The 17,249-nt window shown below is 47.9% G+C and overlaps 1 protein-coding gene and 1 long non-coding RNA gene across 3 annotated transcripts in view; one reads left to right on the forward strand and one right to left on the reverse strand.

Annotated features, from left to right (window-relative positions):
* Window positions 1–4,677, reverse strand: part of Gas7 (growth arrest specific 7) — a 228,466-nt gene extending 223,789 nt beyond the window's left edge. The window contains exon 1 of one of the 2 annotated variants that reach the window (XM_004857526.4): window positions 4,389–4,677. In XM_004857526.4, the coding sequence (XP_004857583.1) occupies window positions 4,389–4,571 (183 nt within the window). In that variant the 5' untranslated portion in view covers window positions 4,572–4,677. The remainder of the gene's footprint in view (window positions 1–4,388) is intronic. The other variant, XM_021238520.2, reaches the window with a different exon arrangement.
* On the forward strand, window positions 3,727–10,862 carry LOC147823919 (uncharacterized). Its single transcript, XR_015443242.1, has 3 exons — window positions 3,727–4,324; window positions 5,415–5,542; window positions 7,708–10,862. It is a non-coding gene; the product is annotated as an uncharacterized LOC147823919 (long non-coding RNA).
* The last annotated feature ends 6,387 nt before the right edge of the window (window positions 10,863–17,249 follow it).

Below are 17,249 nucleotides of genomic sequence, written 5' to 3' on the forward strand. Positions count from 1 at the left end.
CCCAACACTGCTGCCCTGGGAACTGAGTTTCCAACGCATGCCTTCTGGGGAACGCCTTCCAATTCCAACAGCACCTGTGAGGTCTGGACCTTCCAGCCAGCTCATGAATACTAACAACAGTACCTAGTTAAAGGAAACCTCTTCTTGTTTGTATTCCAATCTAATACCCCTCCAAAATTATTTCCCAAGAACTCTGGGAGTTTTTGGAGATGTCTTTCTTCCAATAGCCTGTAGGTCACTACTTTCTTCCCTGTAGTCAAAAACAAGCACAAGGAATTCCAGGGCCCAGTTCAGCCATCTAGCCATGGGACCTGACCAGCCTCTGGACTTTTTCTAGGACCACGTCTGACTCTCCAAGTTCCCTGGGATGGAGATGCAGACTCTTTTTCCTCTATCCACCTTCTGCAGAAACTATTTTTGTACCCTGGTGGAAATCTCCCCACATATGGGGACTCCAGGTCTAGGCAGGTGATCGGGGGCCTGGCTTGGAGCTGGCAAACATGTTCCTCAGGCTCCAGTCCTGGTCTCAGGTCCCCTTCATTAACTCAGCTCCTCCTTTACTGTGTCTTTCAAGTGATGTGAGAATTTCTACTCCTCTCCCTCTTCATGACTGAAGATTCTTTTAGCTGCTTTTATCTAAGTGCTTTTATATCCCACCGCCAGCTGTGGGACTTAGCTGTTAGGGCTCGTTATGGTTTGGATCATTTGTGTCCCCCAAGGGTCCACATGGTAAAGGCTTAGTCACCAGCCTGTGGTGCTACTGGGAGGTGATGAAAGTCTTAGAAGGCAGGGCCTAGTGGGAGGAAGTTAAGTCTCTGGTGGCACATCCTTGAAGAGGATGTTAGGACTTTGCCCCTTTCCCTTTTTGGGGGCGGGTCGGAGTTGAGACGTCTCAGTCTCACTTTGTAGTTCAGACTGGCCCTGAACTCACTATGTAGCCCAGGACTTGAACTCACAAGTGGCTGGCCTTTAACTCACAGTGATCTTCCTGCCTCTGCCTCCTAAGCATTGAGATTACAGGGTGTGAGCCACCAAACCTGGCTATTTGGCCCCTTCTTGTGTCTTTCTCTTTGCTTCCTGGGCCACCATGAGATGAACAAGTTTGTTCCATCATGCCCTCCCCATCATGATGTTCTGCTTCACCACAGACCCAAAAGCAATGGAGCCAAGTAACCATGGACTATAACCTCTGAAACCATGAGCCAAAACAGACTCTTCCTTCTTGCAAGTTGTTTATCTCAGGTATTCTGTCACAGCAATGGAAAGCTAACTAACCCAAGCCTTATTCATTTTCTGCGGGTAGCTGGTTCCTCTGAAGGTCTGTACCACACCCTAAATAGCCAGGACCCCTGTGGCCAGACTACTTGGGCCTAACAGGACCCACCATACAGCCCTGCTTGGGCTGAGGTTTTCCAGGAGTCCATTTTCTGAAAGTCAGGTATGTGCTGCACCATTTTGCTAATTTCTTGGAGTCCTGACCAAAGAGATTTCCCAATAACCAGACCCTCCATTAAGATGGCCTGGTGTCATGGGCTGACTGACCCCTGAGGAAGACCTAGCAGCCCTCTCAGAGTTACCTCCCAATTTCTCTTTATGGTGACATCTGCCTCGGAGCCCCTCCTGGACCCCCTCTCTTCATCTGAACGAGAGAGGAACCCTTGGAGAGTATCCACTTTGCACATGCTCTTGCCTCACATCTCTCCACTAAGATGGGGCTTACTAGCTGTACTCCTTCCACCCACGCAGTAAGGAGCAGGCTGGAGATGCAATTCCCAGTTGGGTACCCACTACCCATTCCTGCCCTAGAAGACTGGTGTGGTCCATGTATGACCTTGTTTCCCTAACAGCTCTTCTAGCTACCTGAACTCCATGCCCCCAGCAAGCTTGCTGCCAGATACCCCACTGGCTGACATCCCATGGGGTTTACCACTTCCGCTACCTTGGGCCCCTGATCTGCCCTCCTGGCTTCTGTGCTAACTTCTGCCTTTGGGCTCCTCCAGTCTCAGAATTCTATATGTAATGGTAGCCTTTCCCACCAGCCACTCCTTTGGGAGCTCTACCTTCTCCAACTAAGTCTATCTTTGAAGACTCGTCCAATCCCAAGGGACTTGTATACCCTTTGTCTGTACCCAGCCGTCAGCCTTGAGGATGAGGTTGCTCATGTAAGGAGATAGCCAGACACCAAGAACCTGATCCACGATCCTATGTTGAAACCATGACTCACTAGGCCATAGAGTCCCATTCAGGGCTTAGACCATGTGCTCAGGCCTACCTTTGCCTTCACCTGTGGGAAAACCAGCTGGCTCACAATGAAGTCAAACTTCAGGGTTAGCATCAGAGACATTCCACACTGCTACAGCTGCCCTCACTTCAGCCCGAGCCTTGTAGCCTCCCTTCAGCCCCACACTGACCTCAGGGGCTATGCTACACAGATTCCTTCATTGACCTTTCAGCACAGCTAAGCCTGGGCAACTATGTATGTTCCAGGGAGGAATAAGGGACAATATTTAGCCACCTGAGCTGCTAACGTAATATGCAAACATGAATCCTTGAGCCTGGACTCAGTTTGCTTGTCTGTACAATGGGGATAGCACCTCTCCTTTCACAGGGGAGCTGTTGATAATGTTCATATCATGCCTAGTGAGGTGCTCAACAAACTGATACCCTTCTCGGTGGTACTGCTCACACGTGGGCACTTCTGTGGCAAGTTACTAGTTGGGAGTGTTCCGAAAGGTGCTTGGGCACTGACACACCCAGGGCTGTCCCAGCTAATAATTCTGCTTTGTCCCCTGGGCCTGGTCTATACCTTCCCTCACCCATCCCAAGGAAAAGCAGCAGAGCCATTCCATTCTTACTGACACCCACTCAGCCTCACTCCCACTCAAAACAACACCGCTGACTGTGTCCAGCCAGGGACACTCCTCACCCAACAGATATCACCAGCCCAAACATCCACATCAGTATTTTCCAAGAAAATGTGGCCACCAGAACTCCCAAAATATGTGTCTCTCCCAGGGCTTTTGAGCTAGACGCTTGAAGACTCCAGATCTTCCTGCAGAAAGCAGTATACTTGGTTTCTTTTACCTCTAAATCTCAAGAAAGGCTAGGAAAAGCCAAGAAACACACCTGGGCCTTTCCTGCAGGTACTGCTGCTCAAAACACAGAAGCAAGAAGAGTTCCCAGAACGTACTGTTATCAGCCCATGAAAGCTCATTCTGGCCTTTCCTTGGCAGCCTGTAAACTTTACTCAAATGCGACTGATCCATTTGGAGGAAGGGAGTTTGTTGTTTTCCTCTGGACTTGCAAGAAATAAAATGTGCCTCTAGGAGGCCAGGCACTATTTTTGATGATGTCGCCACAGGATACCCCTGGGGCAAACTCACCCCAGAATTATTTCACCCCTAGCTCCCCGCCCCCACCCCTCCCATCCCTCCCACCATGAGCTTGTAATGGTGCATTTTCATTCAAAATTTGCTACTTTGTTTCTAGTGAACTAGGTTCGGTAAAATCATAACTGCATTCAGTGTCTTGGATCTGGGCAGCGTTTTTACCAGAATGCTTAATTGGGAATAATTGTTAATGTGGTCTTTACAACAATCCTGGGGTCAGGCAGCCTTTTAGCAAAAGGGACTCCTGTAAAGTTATCTTCCCCAACATAAACACACACACACACACAGGACTTTAGAAACTTCGGTTCTCACTCAGCCTGTGACAGTGTGGCCTCTCAATTGTCACCTAGACAATAAACAGCCAGCTGATTTGGCTCAGCAGGTTCTATGAAGCCTTGGGCTACACCAGAACCCTAGACCCTAGAACAAGCTACGTTCAGATTCTGAGACCATGGAAGGGGGCTCAGGCTTGGGGCTGCCGCACCCTGGATCCAGCCTGCTGATGAGGGTCCGGCTGGAGGCCAGCAGAGCTCAGCTGACCCCGCAAGTGGGCGGCCCAGGGGCGGCCAGGCAGCCCGAACCCAGGGGTCAGCAGGTTCGGGGCTGGAGAAGAGGGGCTGCAGCGCCCCAGTCCTCCTTGCATCTTTCCAAGACTGTCAGACTCTGGCAGCCCTTGGCGGACCCGGCCACTGCCTGCACCGCGCCCGCCGCTCCAGAACTCACACAGGCAACAAGTTCTCGCTTCCTCTGAGCCGCCACGATGTGCTCAGGAGGCCGGCGCGAGGGGAGCGCTCGCGGCGAGCCTGCGCTGCCCGCGGCTACAGGGGAGCTCGCTGCCTTGGCCACCTCCAAGAGTGAAAAGGTCAGACCGACAGAAGCTGCCCCGGGAGCGCCCCACGGACAGGGACGACCGCGTATCCCGGGGCCGGCAACAGGTACGTCCGTGCAACTAGGACCGCCGCCCGAGGGTCTCCCCGCCCCGGCCCCCTCGCCTCTCACCTCCAGCAACTGCACGTAGCTCGCCGGGAACCAGCCGCGGAGCCCGTCCTCCTTTTCCCCTTCCCACCAGCCGCCGTCCGGGACCTGCAGCAGCGTGATCAGCTCGCCTGCGGTGAAGCGGAGCCCCTGGCCGTGCCGCTCCCCGGAGAAGGGGTACAGGGTCCGGCAGCGGGCGCCGGACATGGCCTTCGCGCCTGAGCTCACAGCGCAGCCTGCATCTCTGCCGAGCCCCGTGGGCTGCGCAGCGGCTCCGCGGGGTCCCAGGCGCCCGTCGCCCCGGGCTCCCGCGCTCTGGGCGCGCGCCGTCTCGGGGGTGCGCGGGGGTCCCCGGCAGGCAGGGCACGCGCGGTGCACGCAGGAGAGCAGACTCGCAGGCGCGGCGGAAAGAGCGGCGACGCCCCCGGGCCGGGCGGCTGGGGGATCCCAGCTCAGGGCTGGGGGGCGGGGCTCAGGGGGAGGAGACCCAGGGGCCGCGGGCTCCGGAGACAACTTCCCGGGGACGCGGGGCGCAGGCTGCCCCCGCCAGAGCCGGCCGGGGCCGGGGCCGCCCTGGCGCGCGGAAACGCGCCGCTGCCCCGGGAGGTGGGACCCCGAGCATCCCCGAGGCGGGCTCCGCGGCGAGGGAGCGAGGGCTGCAGGGAGGGCGGGCGGACGCGGAGAGGAACTGGCGGCCAGTGGCCGGGCGGGGCCCTGGCGGCGGCGGGGGCAAAAGCAGGGGCGGACCGGGGGCCGGGCCATGGCAGCCACGCCCGCCGCGGGCTGGCGCTGCCTGGCCGACGGGCAGCTCGCAGGGAGAGGGGCTCGGCCCAAGCTCCGCCAACCGGCCAGCGGGAGGGAAACGCCCCTCTGCGCCTAGCGGGTGGGCCGGGTGGCCAGAGCCGGGCGGGCAAGCGAGCCGGAATGCGCCGCCTCCCTACGAGGTGTGGGGGGGCGGGGGGGGGGAGAAGTGTTTGTGGCCATCATTGTGGTGGGTGAACCTGGGGTTGAACTTGACTCACCGGAAACTGAACAATGGGTGAAAGACAGGTCTGAAGCCTGGAGCCTGTGCCGGAAAGCCCCGAGGCCTCGTGCCACAACGGAGCGACCGGGCGGGAAGAACAGGGAGATGGAATCGGAATTGATAGAGCTGGAATCAGACCGAGGAAAGGCGAAAGGTGAGAGGATCAGCACCTTTAGCTTTACATGCAAAGGGGAGGCCGGCTTAGGTCCTGCCCTCCTGAAATCCAGATGGGCTGACTGAGGAGTGTACACTTGGTCAGTCAACAAACATTAGTTGGTTGTGCCACGTTCCATTGAAGTGTGCCAAGTACCTGACCTCGGGTGCTGAACCTTGAATGGAGGGTACAGAGGAAAAGGAAGGGTAGGAGTTTTTGCTAGCCTAGTCTTTTAGAAAAGTTATAGTACATTTCCTAACCTGTATACAAGATTAGCATTCCTATCCAAAAAATCTGAAGTCCAAAATGCCCCAAAATCCAAAACTTTTTGAGCTACAACCCGGCATCACAAGTGGAAAATTCCACACCTGACCTTTTGACCTGTGACCTAGGTCACAACCAAATCACAGATGCACTAAAAATATTGTATAAAATTACCTTCAGGCTATGTGTATAAGTTGTATATGGAGACAGATGAATTTTATGTTTAGGCATGAGTCCCATCCTCAAGAGGGGAGATGTTCCAAAGTCTGAAATCCAAAACACTCTGGTCCTAAATATTCCAGATGAAGATACTCCACTTGTACTTCTAAACTGACTGCTTGTGTCCCTGCTCAGTTACCTCCCATGGCTCCCTATTGCCTGTCACACTAGCCATAAACTTCTCAGCCTATGCAGCATCTCAGGCTCTCCACATACCTACCCTAGCCACATCCCTCACTATTCCTGCCCAGATACCCATTACTAAACTAGTCGGGGCTACAAGGGACTTAGGGTCCTGCACTCTTCTCTGTGCTTTGAGTCAGATCCTGGCACAGGGCCCCTTCACCTAGTTCTCTGGGTCTTGATCCTGGCTGGACATTAGAATCACCTGAGTAACTTTAAAACTGGAGCTCACCACTAGCTTAGAGAGTCACTGCTGAGCTGTCTGTATTTAACTATTTCCACTGAGACCTTAGCCTGGCCTCTGACCCTGGGCAACTTGAAAAACACAGATTCTCCCCAATAGTCCATCAGTTGCTTGACCAGGAACACAGGGGAACAAACTCTTGACCACAGGCACCATTAAGAGTCCCTTAAGGGCCAGGGGTTTAACTCAGTGGCACCGTGCCTGCCTCAGAAGTGCAAGATTCTGAGTTTAATCCCTGGTACCAAAAAAAAAAAAAAAAAAAATCCCTTAACAGCTGAATGTGATGGTAGCACATGCTTGTAATCCTAGCACTCTGGGAGGCTGAGGCAGGTGGATCAAAAGTTCAAGCCCAGCCTGGGCAATTTAGCAATTTAGCAAGACCCTGCCTCAGAATAAAAAATAAAAATACAAAAGGGCTGAGGATGCAGTTCAATGCAAAGGCCCTGGGTCCACTCCCAGGGCAGGAAAAAAAGAGTCCCTTAAAACCAGGTGTGATGGCACACAGATATAAATCCAGCATTCAGGAGGCTGAGCCAGGAGGATCCTGAGTTCAAGGGCCAGTCTAACCTACACAGTGAAACCCTGTCTCAGAAAAACAGCAAACCAGTGCCAGACGTGGTGGTGCACACCTGTAATCCCAGCACTCGGGAGGCAGAGGCAGGAGGATCCTCTGAGTTCAAAACCAGCCTGGACTACATAGTGAGTTCAAGGTCAGCCTGAACTACATAGTGAGACCCTGTCTCAAAAAAACCCAAAAAAACAAATGGATAAAGTCCCTCCAGTGGCTGTAGATATACCTTAGTGGTAGTGCACTTGCCTAACACATACAAGGACTGGATTGGAGTCCCAGCACTGCATAACCAACAAACAAAACTTCCTTAAAACAGAATTGCACAGTTACAGGTTTAGCTCAGTAGTAGGGCATTTGGCTAGCATGCATGAGGCCCTGGGTTTCATCCCCAGCACTGCAAAAAAAAAAAAAAAAAAAAGAGCAAAACTGATAGAGAAAATGTCTCTAAAAGCCAGATGTAGTGGCCCATGCCTATAATCCCAGCACTCTGGGTGATTAAAGCAGAAGGACTATCAACGGGGAGACCAAAACATAACCTGTCTCAAAAAATACAATCAGAAGGGTTAGGGATGTGGCTGCATGATAGAGTGCTTACCTAGCATGTGGGAAGCCATAAATTCAACCCCCAGTGCAGAGAAGGAATTAATCAAGTTTAAGAGGAATAAAACATGTGACTTTCCACAGGCTGACCCCAGGCTTCCTACCTGATGATGTGGCCTGGTCCAGGATGGGATGGCTGGTCTGTCCTGCAACCCAGAATTCTCTGGAGCTGCCTGAGAACAACCTGTGTGTGATCCAGTCTGGACTTGAGAAATCTGAGCCGACATAGCCTCTGTACACTTCAGCTCTAAAGGACCCACCCCAAACATTCCTGCAGCATGCAACTGATCCTGGCTGTCAAATTCTTTATTTCAGTTCATTTCATACCTGTAACCCTGTGAGCTGACGAGGTGACGGTCACCTCCAGCTGAGAGGCAAAGAAACTGGGCTTCAGGGGTGTGACTTGACCGCCATCAGACTGCCAGTCAGTGGGAAAGTGGGGCTTTAAACTTGGGCCCAGCTTCTTGTGGGTGGAGAGGAAAGCAGTGTCCTCTAGTTCCCTCTGCCCAAGTCAGGCAATGTGAGGCCCTGTGGCTCATTCCCACATGGCATCTTAAGAAAGGGCTTTCTTTGGTGACATCCAACATTAGTCTTGATAATAACAAGACTACACTAGTAAGTAGTGGAACTTCTGTCGCTACCAGACAAGTCCCCCAACAATTTTAGGTCTGGTTCCCCAATTGTAATTGGAAATTGAATCCAAGAACTGGAACATGAAACTTTCAATAATTAAATATAGTTAGTGTTTAAATATCCTTACTGCCAGTATTCAAACCCCCATCTACTTTCTAGCTGTGTGCCCTTGGGTGATTTACTTTACCTCTCCAAGCCTCATTTTCCTTATCAGTAAAAGAAGATGATAGCAGTTTGTATCATAAAGTGGAATATGAAATGAGGGCTAGGCATGGTGGTGCACGCCTGTGATCCCAGTACGTGGGAGGCTGCGGCAGAGGCATCACAAGTTTGAGGCTACTTTGGGGCACGTAGAAAATTCAAGGGCAAGCTCTCACAGCTTTTCCTCCTGATAGTCCGCCCTGCTTTCTCCAGGGTGTTCTTTTATCTTGCTTTTTCCTCTTTTACTTGGCCCAAGCTCACTCTGCAGAGCCAGTTTCTCCCCCACACTTCACTTTTACTTTGCTCAGAAAAAAAAGGAAAGAAAAAGAATATTCAAGGCCAGCCTGTACTACACAGTGAGAGCTTGTTTCAAAAAAGAAAAAAGAAATGTGGCTGGGTGTGGTGGTGCACACCTGTAATTCCAGGGACTCAGGAGGCTGAGGCAGGAGGATCACAAGTCCAAGGTCAGCCTGGACAACTCAGTGCTACCCTTTCTCCAAATAAATTAAAGGCTGTGGCTGTAGGTCAGCACTCTCTGAGGTTCAATCCCCAGTACTACAAAGAGAGAGAGAAAAAAAAGAGCATTAAATTAGTAAACTTGTAAACTGTTTAGAAAAACGCCTGGCACATTAAGTATTCAAATATTAGTAATTATGACCTATGTAGTTCAGCAATCCTGGTGATTAATTATCTAATATTTCTTTTTGAACTAAAATATCCAGGGCTGTAATAGAAGTGAAAACTCTTGCATGTTCGGGATGCCAAGAATTGTAAAGGAATACACTGGGATTCTGTTTTCTCCAGGATCCTGAAAGGAAAGATGATAAACCCTTGTCTACTTTCCCCCTTGCATTTTCCTTACCCCAGATTGCCTGTGATATTGTGAACCTTTATTTGAATCTATAATTATTGATTTGTTTAAATAATAGCCTTATTGTTCAGACTTTAGTAACTCAGAAGGGGGATGGTTTCAAATTTCCATCTCTTCCTCTTGAAGCCTAACACAGAATCCTACAAAAGTGGACCTTCCATGCTTCCAGAATCATTTTGCATAGACTATTTGGAGCCCTCTTTATATTCAGATTTTTGTATTTTTTAAAGTTATTCTATAAACACTGTTATAACATTCAGGTTAAACTGTATATTCCCTGAGAGGAGACCTTAGTTTCTTTTTCTTTTTTTGAGACAGGGTCTCACTGTGTAGTGTAGGCTGGCCTTGAACTCACTGTGGAGCCCAGGCTGGCCTTGAACTCACAGCGATTTTCCTGCCTCTGCCTCGCTCGCGAGTGTTGGGATGTCAGGCGGGCACCACCACGTCCAGCTAAGCCTCAGGTTCTTAGTTTTCTATAATTTTATAATTATGTAATTTATAACTATGTTGTATTAGATATTTCTTTTCTGCCCAAGACAAGCTTATATACCTTTCAGTCACCTAGGGATAGGAGAGAAATATAACGGTTAAAGTTGTTTAAAACGTTAAACATAGGGCTACCCACTCCGGACCCTTCCTGCCCCTCAGGAGCTTTCCTATCAATAAATATCTTCCTACTTAAAAAAAAAAAGAGTTAAACATGGCCAGCCATGTGGGTACACACCTATAAACCTAGCATTGAGGGAGGCTGAGACAGGAGTGTCGCAAATCAAGTCCTGCTAGGACAAGTTAGTAGCTTAGTAAGACCCTGTCTCAAAAGAAAATGTAAAAAGGGCTGGGGGAATGTAGTCCAGTGGTCCCGGGCCCCTGGGATTCATCCCCAGTACTGGGAAAAAAAAAAAAAAGTTAAATCACTTCTCTCCTGGGTATCTACCAAAGAGAAATGAAATGTGTCCACACAAAAACTTCTAGTGAACGTTCACAGCAACCCTGTTCATAATGGCCATAGGTGGAAACAATCAAAACATCCATCACTCGTGGATAGACAAGATGTGGTACAACCACACACCGGACACTCAGTTGGGCGTGGAAAGGAATGATGTAGTAACACATGCGGCAACATGGATGAATCTTGGCCAGGGATTTAGCTCAGTGGTGTCGGTGCCTGCCTGGTAAGCATAAGGTCCTGAGTTCAATCCCTGGTACGAGAAAAAAAAAGACAAAAATACGTGAAACTTGAAGGCATTATGCTAAGTGAGAGAAACCAAACACAGAAAGCCACATGCTGTATGATTTCATTTATATGTTATGTCCAGAGAAGGCAAATGCATAGACACAGTAAATAGATTGGTGGTTGCCTAGGGCTGGGAGTAAGCAAACATACACAAGATTTCTTTTTGAGGTAGTGAAAATGTTCTAAAATTAGATTATGGTAATAATTGCACAACTTGGTAAATCACTGAATTGTACACTTAATACAAGAAAATATTTTCATATGTAAATTATACCCCCAATAAAGCTGTTAACATAAAAATAAAAGCTTCCCTCTTCCAAAAAGTGTATTTTTCTCCACCCATGTGCACTACTTCATTCAACAAAAACCTAAAAAGCTATTAAACATATGTTCTAAAATGCACAGGATGGTAGGCCTGGGACTAGAGAGAGAGAAATGATAGTTTATACAAAGAATTCCTATATATCAATAAGGAAAAGAGTGACTGCTTTAATCCATTTTGTGTGGCTATCAAAATATGTGAGGCTGAATGCTTTATTATAAAAGAGCTGTATTTTGGCTCATGTTCTGTTCGTGAGCAGGAGGCTGCATCTGATCAGCTTCTGGTGAGGACCACAAGCAGGATGGGGAAAGGTGGTAAGGGTCTGTGTGAGAGAGATCACAAGGTAAGAGAGGAAGCAAATGAAGCCAAACTCAGTTTATAGCAGCGAGTTCTTGGGGTAACCAAACCAGTCCCAAGAGATCTAATCTACTCCCAAGAGCTGGGCATTAATGCTTTCCAGGTGCATATTCCCAGTGACAGTCACCCACCATGAGGCGCTACCTCTTAAAGGCTCCCCTGCCTCTCAACACCATTACATTGAGGACCAAGCCACCAGCACATACAGAAACAAACTGTATCCAAACCATAAGGATGACCAAATACAAAATAATAGGTGGAATACTTCATCAGACATTCCACAGACATTCACATGGCCAATAAATAACACATTTTCAACCTCATTAGTCATCAAGAAAAGCAAATCTAGGGCTGGGGATTTAGCTCAGCGGTTCCATTGCCTGCCTCAAAAGCACAAGGACCCAAGTTCGATCCCCAGTACCAAAAAACAACAAAAAAAGCAAATCAAAATCATAAGAAGGCACCAATATACACTTACCAAGAGGCGAAGGCAAAAACAAAACAGAAACCACACATATTGGTGAGGAAGTGGTAACCTAAAGCTGCTTGTGAGAGCCTGTTGGAAAGCTAGCAGTGGTTAGCAAAACAGAGCAAAACTTACCCTATGACCAACTTCTTCCCCTTCCAGGTATGTACCTAACTGGGATGGGTTCATTTGTTCACCAAGAGACACGTTATATTAGTCAGCTTTACATTATTGTGACAAAATACCTGAGATAAAAAACCAAGGAGGAAAGGCTTATTTTGGCTCACAGTTTCAGAGGTTTTAGTCCATGGTGTGTTGGTGCCATTGCTTTTAGGTCTGTACATCATGGTGGGAGCAAATAGTAGAGAAGGCACGTTCACCTCATGAAGGCTGGGAAGCAAAACAGTAAAGAAGGCTGGGGTCTCAATAGCTCCTCAAGGGCTAACTTCCTTCTTTTAAACCCTACCTCCTAAAGGTTCCACTACCTCCTAAAGGTTCCACTACCTCCAGTAGCATCACAGGCTGGTGACCAAGCCTTTAACCCCTAGGCCTGTGGGGGACCCTTATCCAAACACATGTACAACAACTTCATAGTAGCCTCACACTGGAGACAAGCTAATGTCCATCAGCAGTAGAATGGATAAACTGTGATGTGCTCATACAGTGGAAAACTCTACTCTGGAGAGGAAGAAACTGGTTAAATGGAATTTAAGTGAATCCTATGAATGTAATATGGGCCAAAAGAAGACAAAAACCATGTGTAGCATTATTCCAGTTACATGAAAACTTTAGAAGTCAGAATAGTGGTTATCTGGGGGATTGTAGTGAGTGTACACCCAGGGGTACTTAGGGTGCTGGTTACTAATCTATTTTTTTTTTTTGGTACCGGGGATCGAACTTGGGACCTTGTGCCTGTGAGGCAGGCGGCAGAAACTAATCTACTTCTTGATACAGATGATAGATACAGAAAGCTATAGTCCAGTCTATAGTTTGTATAATTCTGTGTGAATGATATATTTTGATATTGTTTGTTAAAAATAATAATAAACTAGGTGTGGCAGCACACGCCTATAATCCCAGCCCTCTGGGAAGCTGAGGCAGAAGAATCCCAAATTTGGCCCAGTCTGGGCAATTTGATACTTGGTGAGAACCCCTGTCTCAAACTAAAAAAATTAAAAAGGGCTGGGATGTAGCTCTGTGTGAAGACCATGGGTTCAATCTCCAGTACCATGAAAAAAAGAAAAGAAAGAAAAAGGGGTGTGGCTCAGTACGAAGTGTCTGGGCTCAATCCCTCGTACCACAAATAATACTAATAATGGCACTTTCTTTGACATCAAAGAATGTGTAATCTACCTGCTAGAGTGATGCTGTCCAAACTTGTTTGACTGTGTCTCTCTATCACTAAAATATCCAAGTAAAAATATCCAATTTGGTATTTATAATAAATACAATAGAAACAGATATTTCTATAAATTAAATGCATGAACTGCTAACCCAAGTATATTATAATATACAAAATTAAAAATGTAAAAGGGTTATATTAAAATATATATCGTATACACCATCTCTCAGCACTATAGTACATGTTTTGTGTACTTAGGAATCAATGATCTTGGGGATCAGTTTCAAGAAGACATTGGGAAGGAAAAGGAAGTCGATGCGCTGGGAGAAGCCCCTGGAGTGACGACTTGGGAGAAAGCGAATAGTCTGGGTCTCCTCCCTTTGGAACAGAGGAGAAGCTGTGCCTGGGGCTTTGAGGAAGAGGAAGTGTGAAGGGCCGCTTAGTCCCTTCCCCAGCTCTCTCTCACATCTGTCACCTCAGCCTGACGGCCTGGCCAAAGGCCCTGAAACCCTGATAGTCACTGGAGATCGTGTTAGAAATGGCGTCCACTTGTGGGCCTGGCCCCAGAGATTCTGACGTGAGGGACTTGGGGTAGGCCCTTCAGATCCCTGTTTTTAACAAAACTCCCAGGGGATTCTGATGTAGGTCTCAGTCCTGATTTCCAAGGTCATCAAACCGTGTCAGATTTTATTTGTACATAAAAGAACATTGTCAGCCAGGAATGGTGGTGCACGTCTGTGATCCCAGCACTCAGGAGGCTGAGGCAGGAAGATCACAGCAAGTTCCAGGCCAGCATGGACTACATAGTGAGCTCAAGGCCAGCCTGAAGTACAGTGGCAGATTGTCTCAAAAAGACAAAAAAAATTTAAAAAGACAAACAAAAAACAAAACAAAACAAAAAAAGAGAACACTGTCATTTGCAAGTAAGAACGGTTTGCTTTGGTACCTTATTTGCCCAGGGCCATTTAAAAAGGGAAGGGTAGGGGAAGTGGGAGGGGAAGGGGAAAGGAAAGAAGGGAAAGGGAAAATTATGAGAAAAAGGAAAAAATGGAAACAAAGTCTTTGTAATTAGGGAGGCATGGAGGGGTTGAAGGGAGGGGAGGAGATGGGGAAAAAATAAGAACCAAGATGCATCATGTACAGGTACAAGCACCCAATGATAAATGTAAACATATTGTATACCTAAAATGCACCAATAAAATAATTTAAGCAACAAAAAAAAAGGGGGGGGGAGGAGCTGGGCGCGGTGGTCCATGCCTGCAACTCCAGCTATTCTGGAGGCTGAAGCAGGAAGATGGAAAGTTCTAGGCCACCCTAGACTACATATGTAATGAGACCTTACCTCAATGTAATTTTTTTTTTGTACTGGGGATCGAACTCAGGACACTGCACTTGTAAAAATTTTAAAAGGTTGGGGATGTAGCTCAGTGCACAGGTCCTGGGTTCAATCCCCAATACCAGGGAAAAAAAGAAAAAGGAAGTAGAAGCTAGAGGCAGGCAGAAAATGACAAGCTGAAGGCGTTATCAAAGGACAAAATTATAACAATTTTAACAATCTCCTTTTTTCCTCCCCTCTGGGGCTGGAGATTGAACAATATAGGGCCTCATGCACTGCTGAGCTGTACTCCCAGCCCAGTTTTAACAAACTTACTAGCTTTATTTTCCACTCTAGATCCAAGTAACATTTTAGAATATAAGTGTTTCAATAAGCTGAGCAGTGGACTATAGTTTTATAGAAAGAAAAAGGCTAAAGAAAGCAAGAACATTGTTAGGCATGGTGGCATAAGCCTGTAACCTCAGCACTCTGAGAGGCTGAGTCAGGAGGATGTGAAGTTCAAGCCCAGCCTGGACAATTTAGTGACTTAGGAGACCCTGTCTCAAAACATAGGAGAGGCTTGGGAAAGAACGTAAAGTAGATTGGTCATAGAAAAGTAACTGATTAGTTAACTTGGGGTTACTCTTTGTGTAAGGGTTAAAGCACAGGGAACTTCATTGTCATGTTGATTGAATCCTGGGAGTTTGGGAGGTTTGGCTGTTATCTCTCTACTCCTGATTTCTGGGAAGGTCAGATAGACAGCTTAGCTTCAGGTTGGTGACAGGAAAGTTTAGCTTGAGAGACTCCATTTTGATTTTTAGTCTGGTGTGTTGGGGCACAGGGCAGGAGCTTAGTCCAAAGCAATGAGCTCCTCTAATAAACAAAAATCAGGAAAGAAAATAGCTGGGGAAACAGGAGAGATAAGAAAAAAGGAATGGGGATAGAAGACAGAGAGGAAAGGGGTGGGAACAGGGTTGAGGGAAGAGAAAACAAAGCTCAACTTTCTTCAAGGTCTTACAATCCCCTCCCCCTCTCAGATCCGAAGGGCAGAAGAAATTCCAGCGCAACCCTGTTTCTCCAGTGAAAGCTAAAGGTGTTATTTGCAAAGGATGCCTGAAGAAAAAGAAAGGAGAGATGGAAAGAAAAGAAGGGCCTGGAGAAATTAAATAAGTTGTAGGTCCAAAAATAACACTTAGAAATTGAAGTCCGGGGGTGGGGGTGTGGCTCAGTAGTATAGTGCTAGCCTAGCAGGGTCAAGACCTTGGGCTCCATTCATAGCAAGGAGAGAGAGGGAGGGAGGGTGAATGAGTGCAGAACTTGAAGTCTGCCTTTGCTCTTGCCTGGAGACTGTGGAAAAGGCTTCCTACCTCATTACTAGTCTTCTTTCTCTGCTCCCTGGAAGTATGAAAATGAGATTGCCCTTTGGGAGAAAATAACAGGAATCTCCAGCAGGGAACTGAGCAGAGATAGGCAAAGCCAAACGAAGAAGCAGAAAGTCCCCAAGCCAATTTGATGGCCACTATTAACATATCTGAAGCATGGAAAACATCTGTCCCAAGAGACCTCTCTCAGAAAAGCCTTCAAAAGATGGCTGGGTGTGGTGGTGCAAATCTGTAATCCCAGGCTGAGGCAGGAGACTCACTGTGAGTTCAAGGCCAGCCTGGGCTACACGTAGTGAGTCCAGGACCACCCTAAACTCCATAGCTAGACCTTGTCTCAAAAAAACAAACAAAAAAGCTTCGAAAGATCATTGAAGAGGTTTATGAGAACCACTGCCCTTCCTATGTCATCTCTCTTAGTGGCTCCTCTGCCCAGGGACACATGACAGACACATCCTTGGAACCTCGAAGGCCCATGAAAGCACACAGAGCTGCCCTGGATTAGCCCAGCCTGCTTTTCCTGCCTCAAAGACAACCCAGCTCCTAATCCCTTTCTGAACCTGTGTGGCGGATGCTGGTGTTTTCATTTATATGTGATGCTCCTCAATCAAAGTGTGAAAATACCTTCTTGGTGTTCATTAAAAGTAGCTTAAGTTAAGAGTCCCAGTTCCCGGGACTCTTGAGCTTCCAAACCATCAGAATGACCTGGCTGCAGGGTCTTTGATTTCTCTTGCAAAAAGGGGCTGGCCAAGGAAGATGTCAGGAACAGCCCAATTCTTTCTCAGAACAAAGCTCACCACGTCTCCATTCTTCTGAAAGCTAAAAATAAACTCAGAATTAATCACAACAGAAAAGGAACAGTCTCTTCAATGACTATAATTAGCTCTCTGTTTGTTAATGAAGACTCAGATGATGAGGCTCATCTGAGTCCCAGCGTTTTTGCTTATTAATGACACACCCAGGATGAGTGGCTGCACCTCCCCACGCCTTCATTTCCTCATCTGCACAGCAGGGGCGGTGGCACCTGTTGCAGGCCAGATGTGGGTAGGACATAGGAGGCTGCCCAAGGAACGTGCTCGGTCAGGGGTAGGGCTCTGTCAGATCTCCCGGGTCCCTTGGGCGCACCGCTGGGTTTAGACCAGAAGAAACTTCACAGGTTGGATTGAAAAGCCAGAGGGGTCTATGGAAATTTCCAGGCCTGGCACTGGAAGGAGGTAGATGGAAGGTTCTATTTACATTCTAGACTAATAAAAATTCCTTCCAGAGCCGTTGGGGATAGCCTTGGTGAGGAAATAGCACACAGGTTTATCTTGCTCTTGCCTTCTCCAACAGGATCTCCCTGTCAGACAAAGGAGGATCCCAAGCCCTTCCGTGGTCACCTACGGGTCAGAGCCTGACAAGCAGCAACTGCTCCTGAGGACCTTCAGACTTGGAGGAAGGACTTAGTAAGAACCTTGGAAACTGGACTTGGTGTATACCTGCAATCCCAGCTACTTGGGAGGATGA

This window comes from Heterocephalus glaber, unplaced genomic scaffold (genome assembly GCF_053883595.1).
Source record: "Heterocephalus glaber isolate CG9 unplaced genomic scaffold, H.glaber_assembly_v1.0 deba00001564, whole genome shotgun sequence".
Taxonomy (NCBI): domain Eukaryota; kingdom Metazoa; phylum Chordata; class Mammalia; order Rodentia; family Bathyergidae; genus Heterocephalus; species Heterocephalus glaber.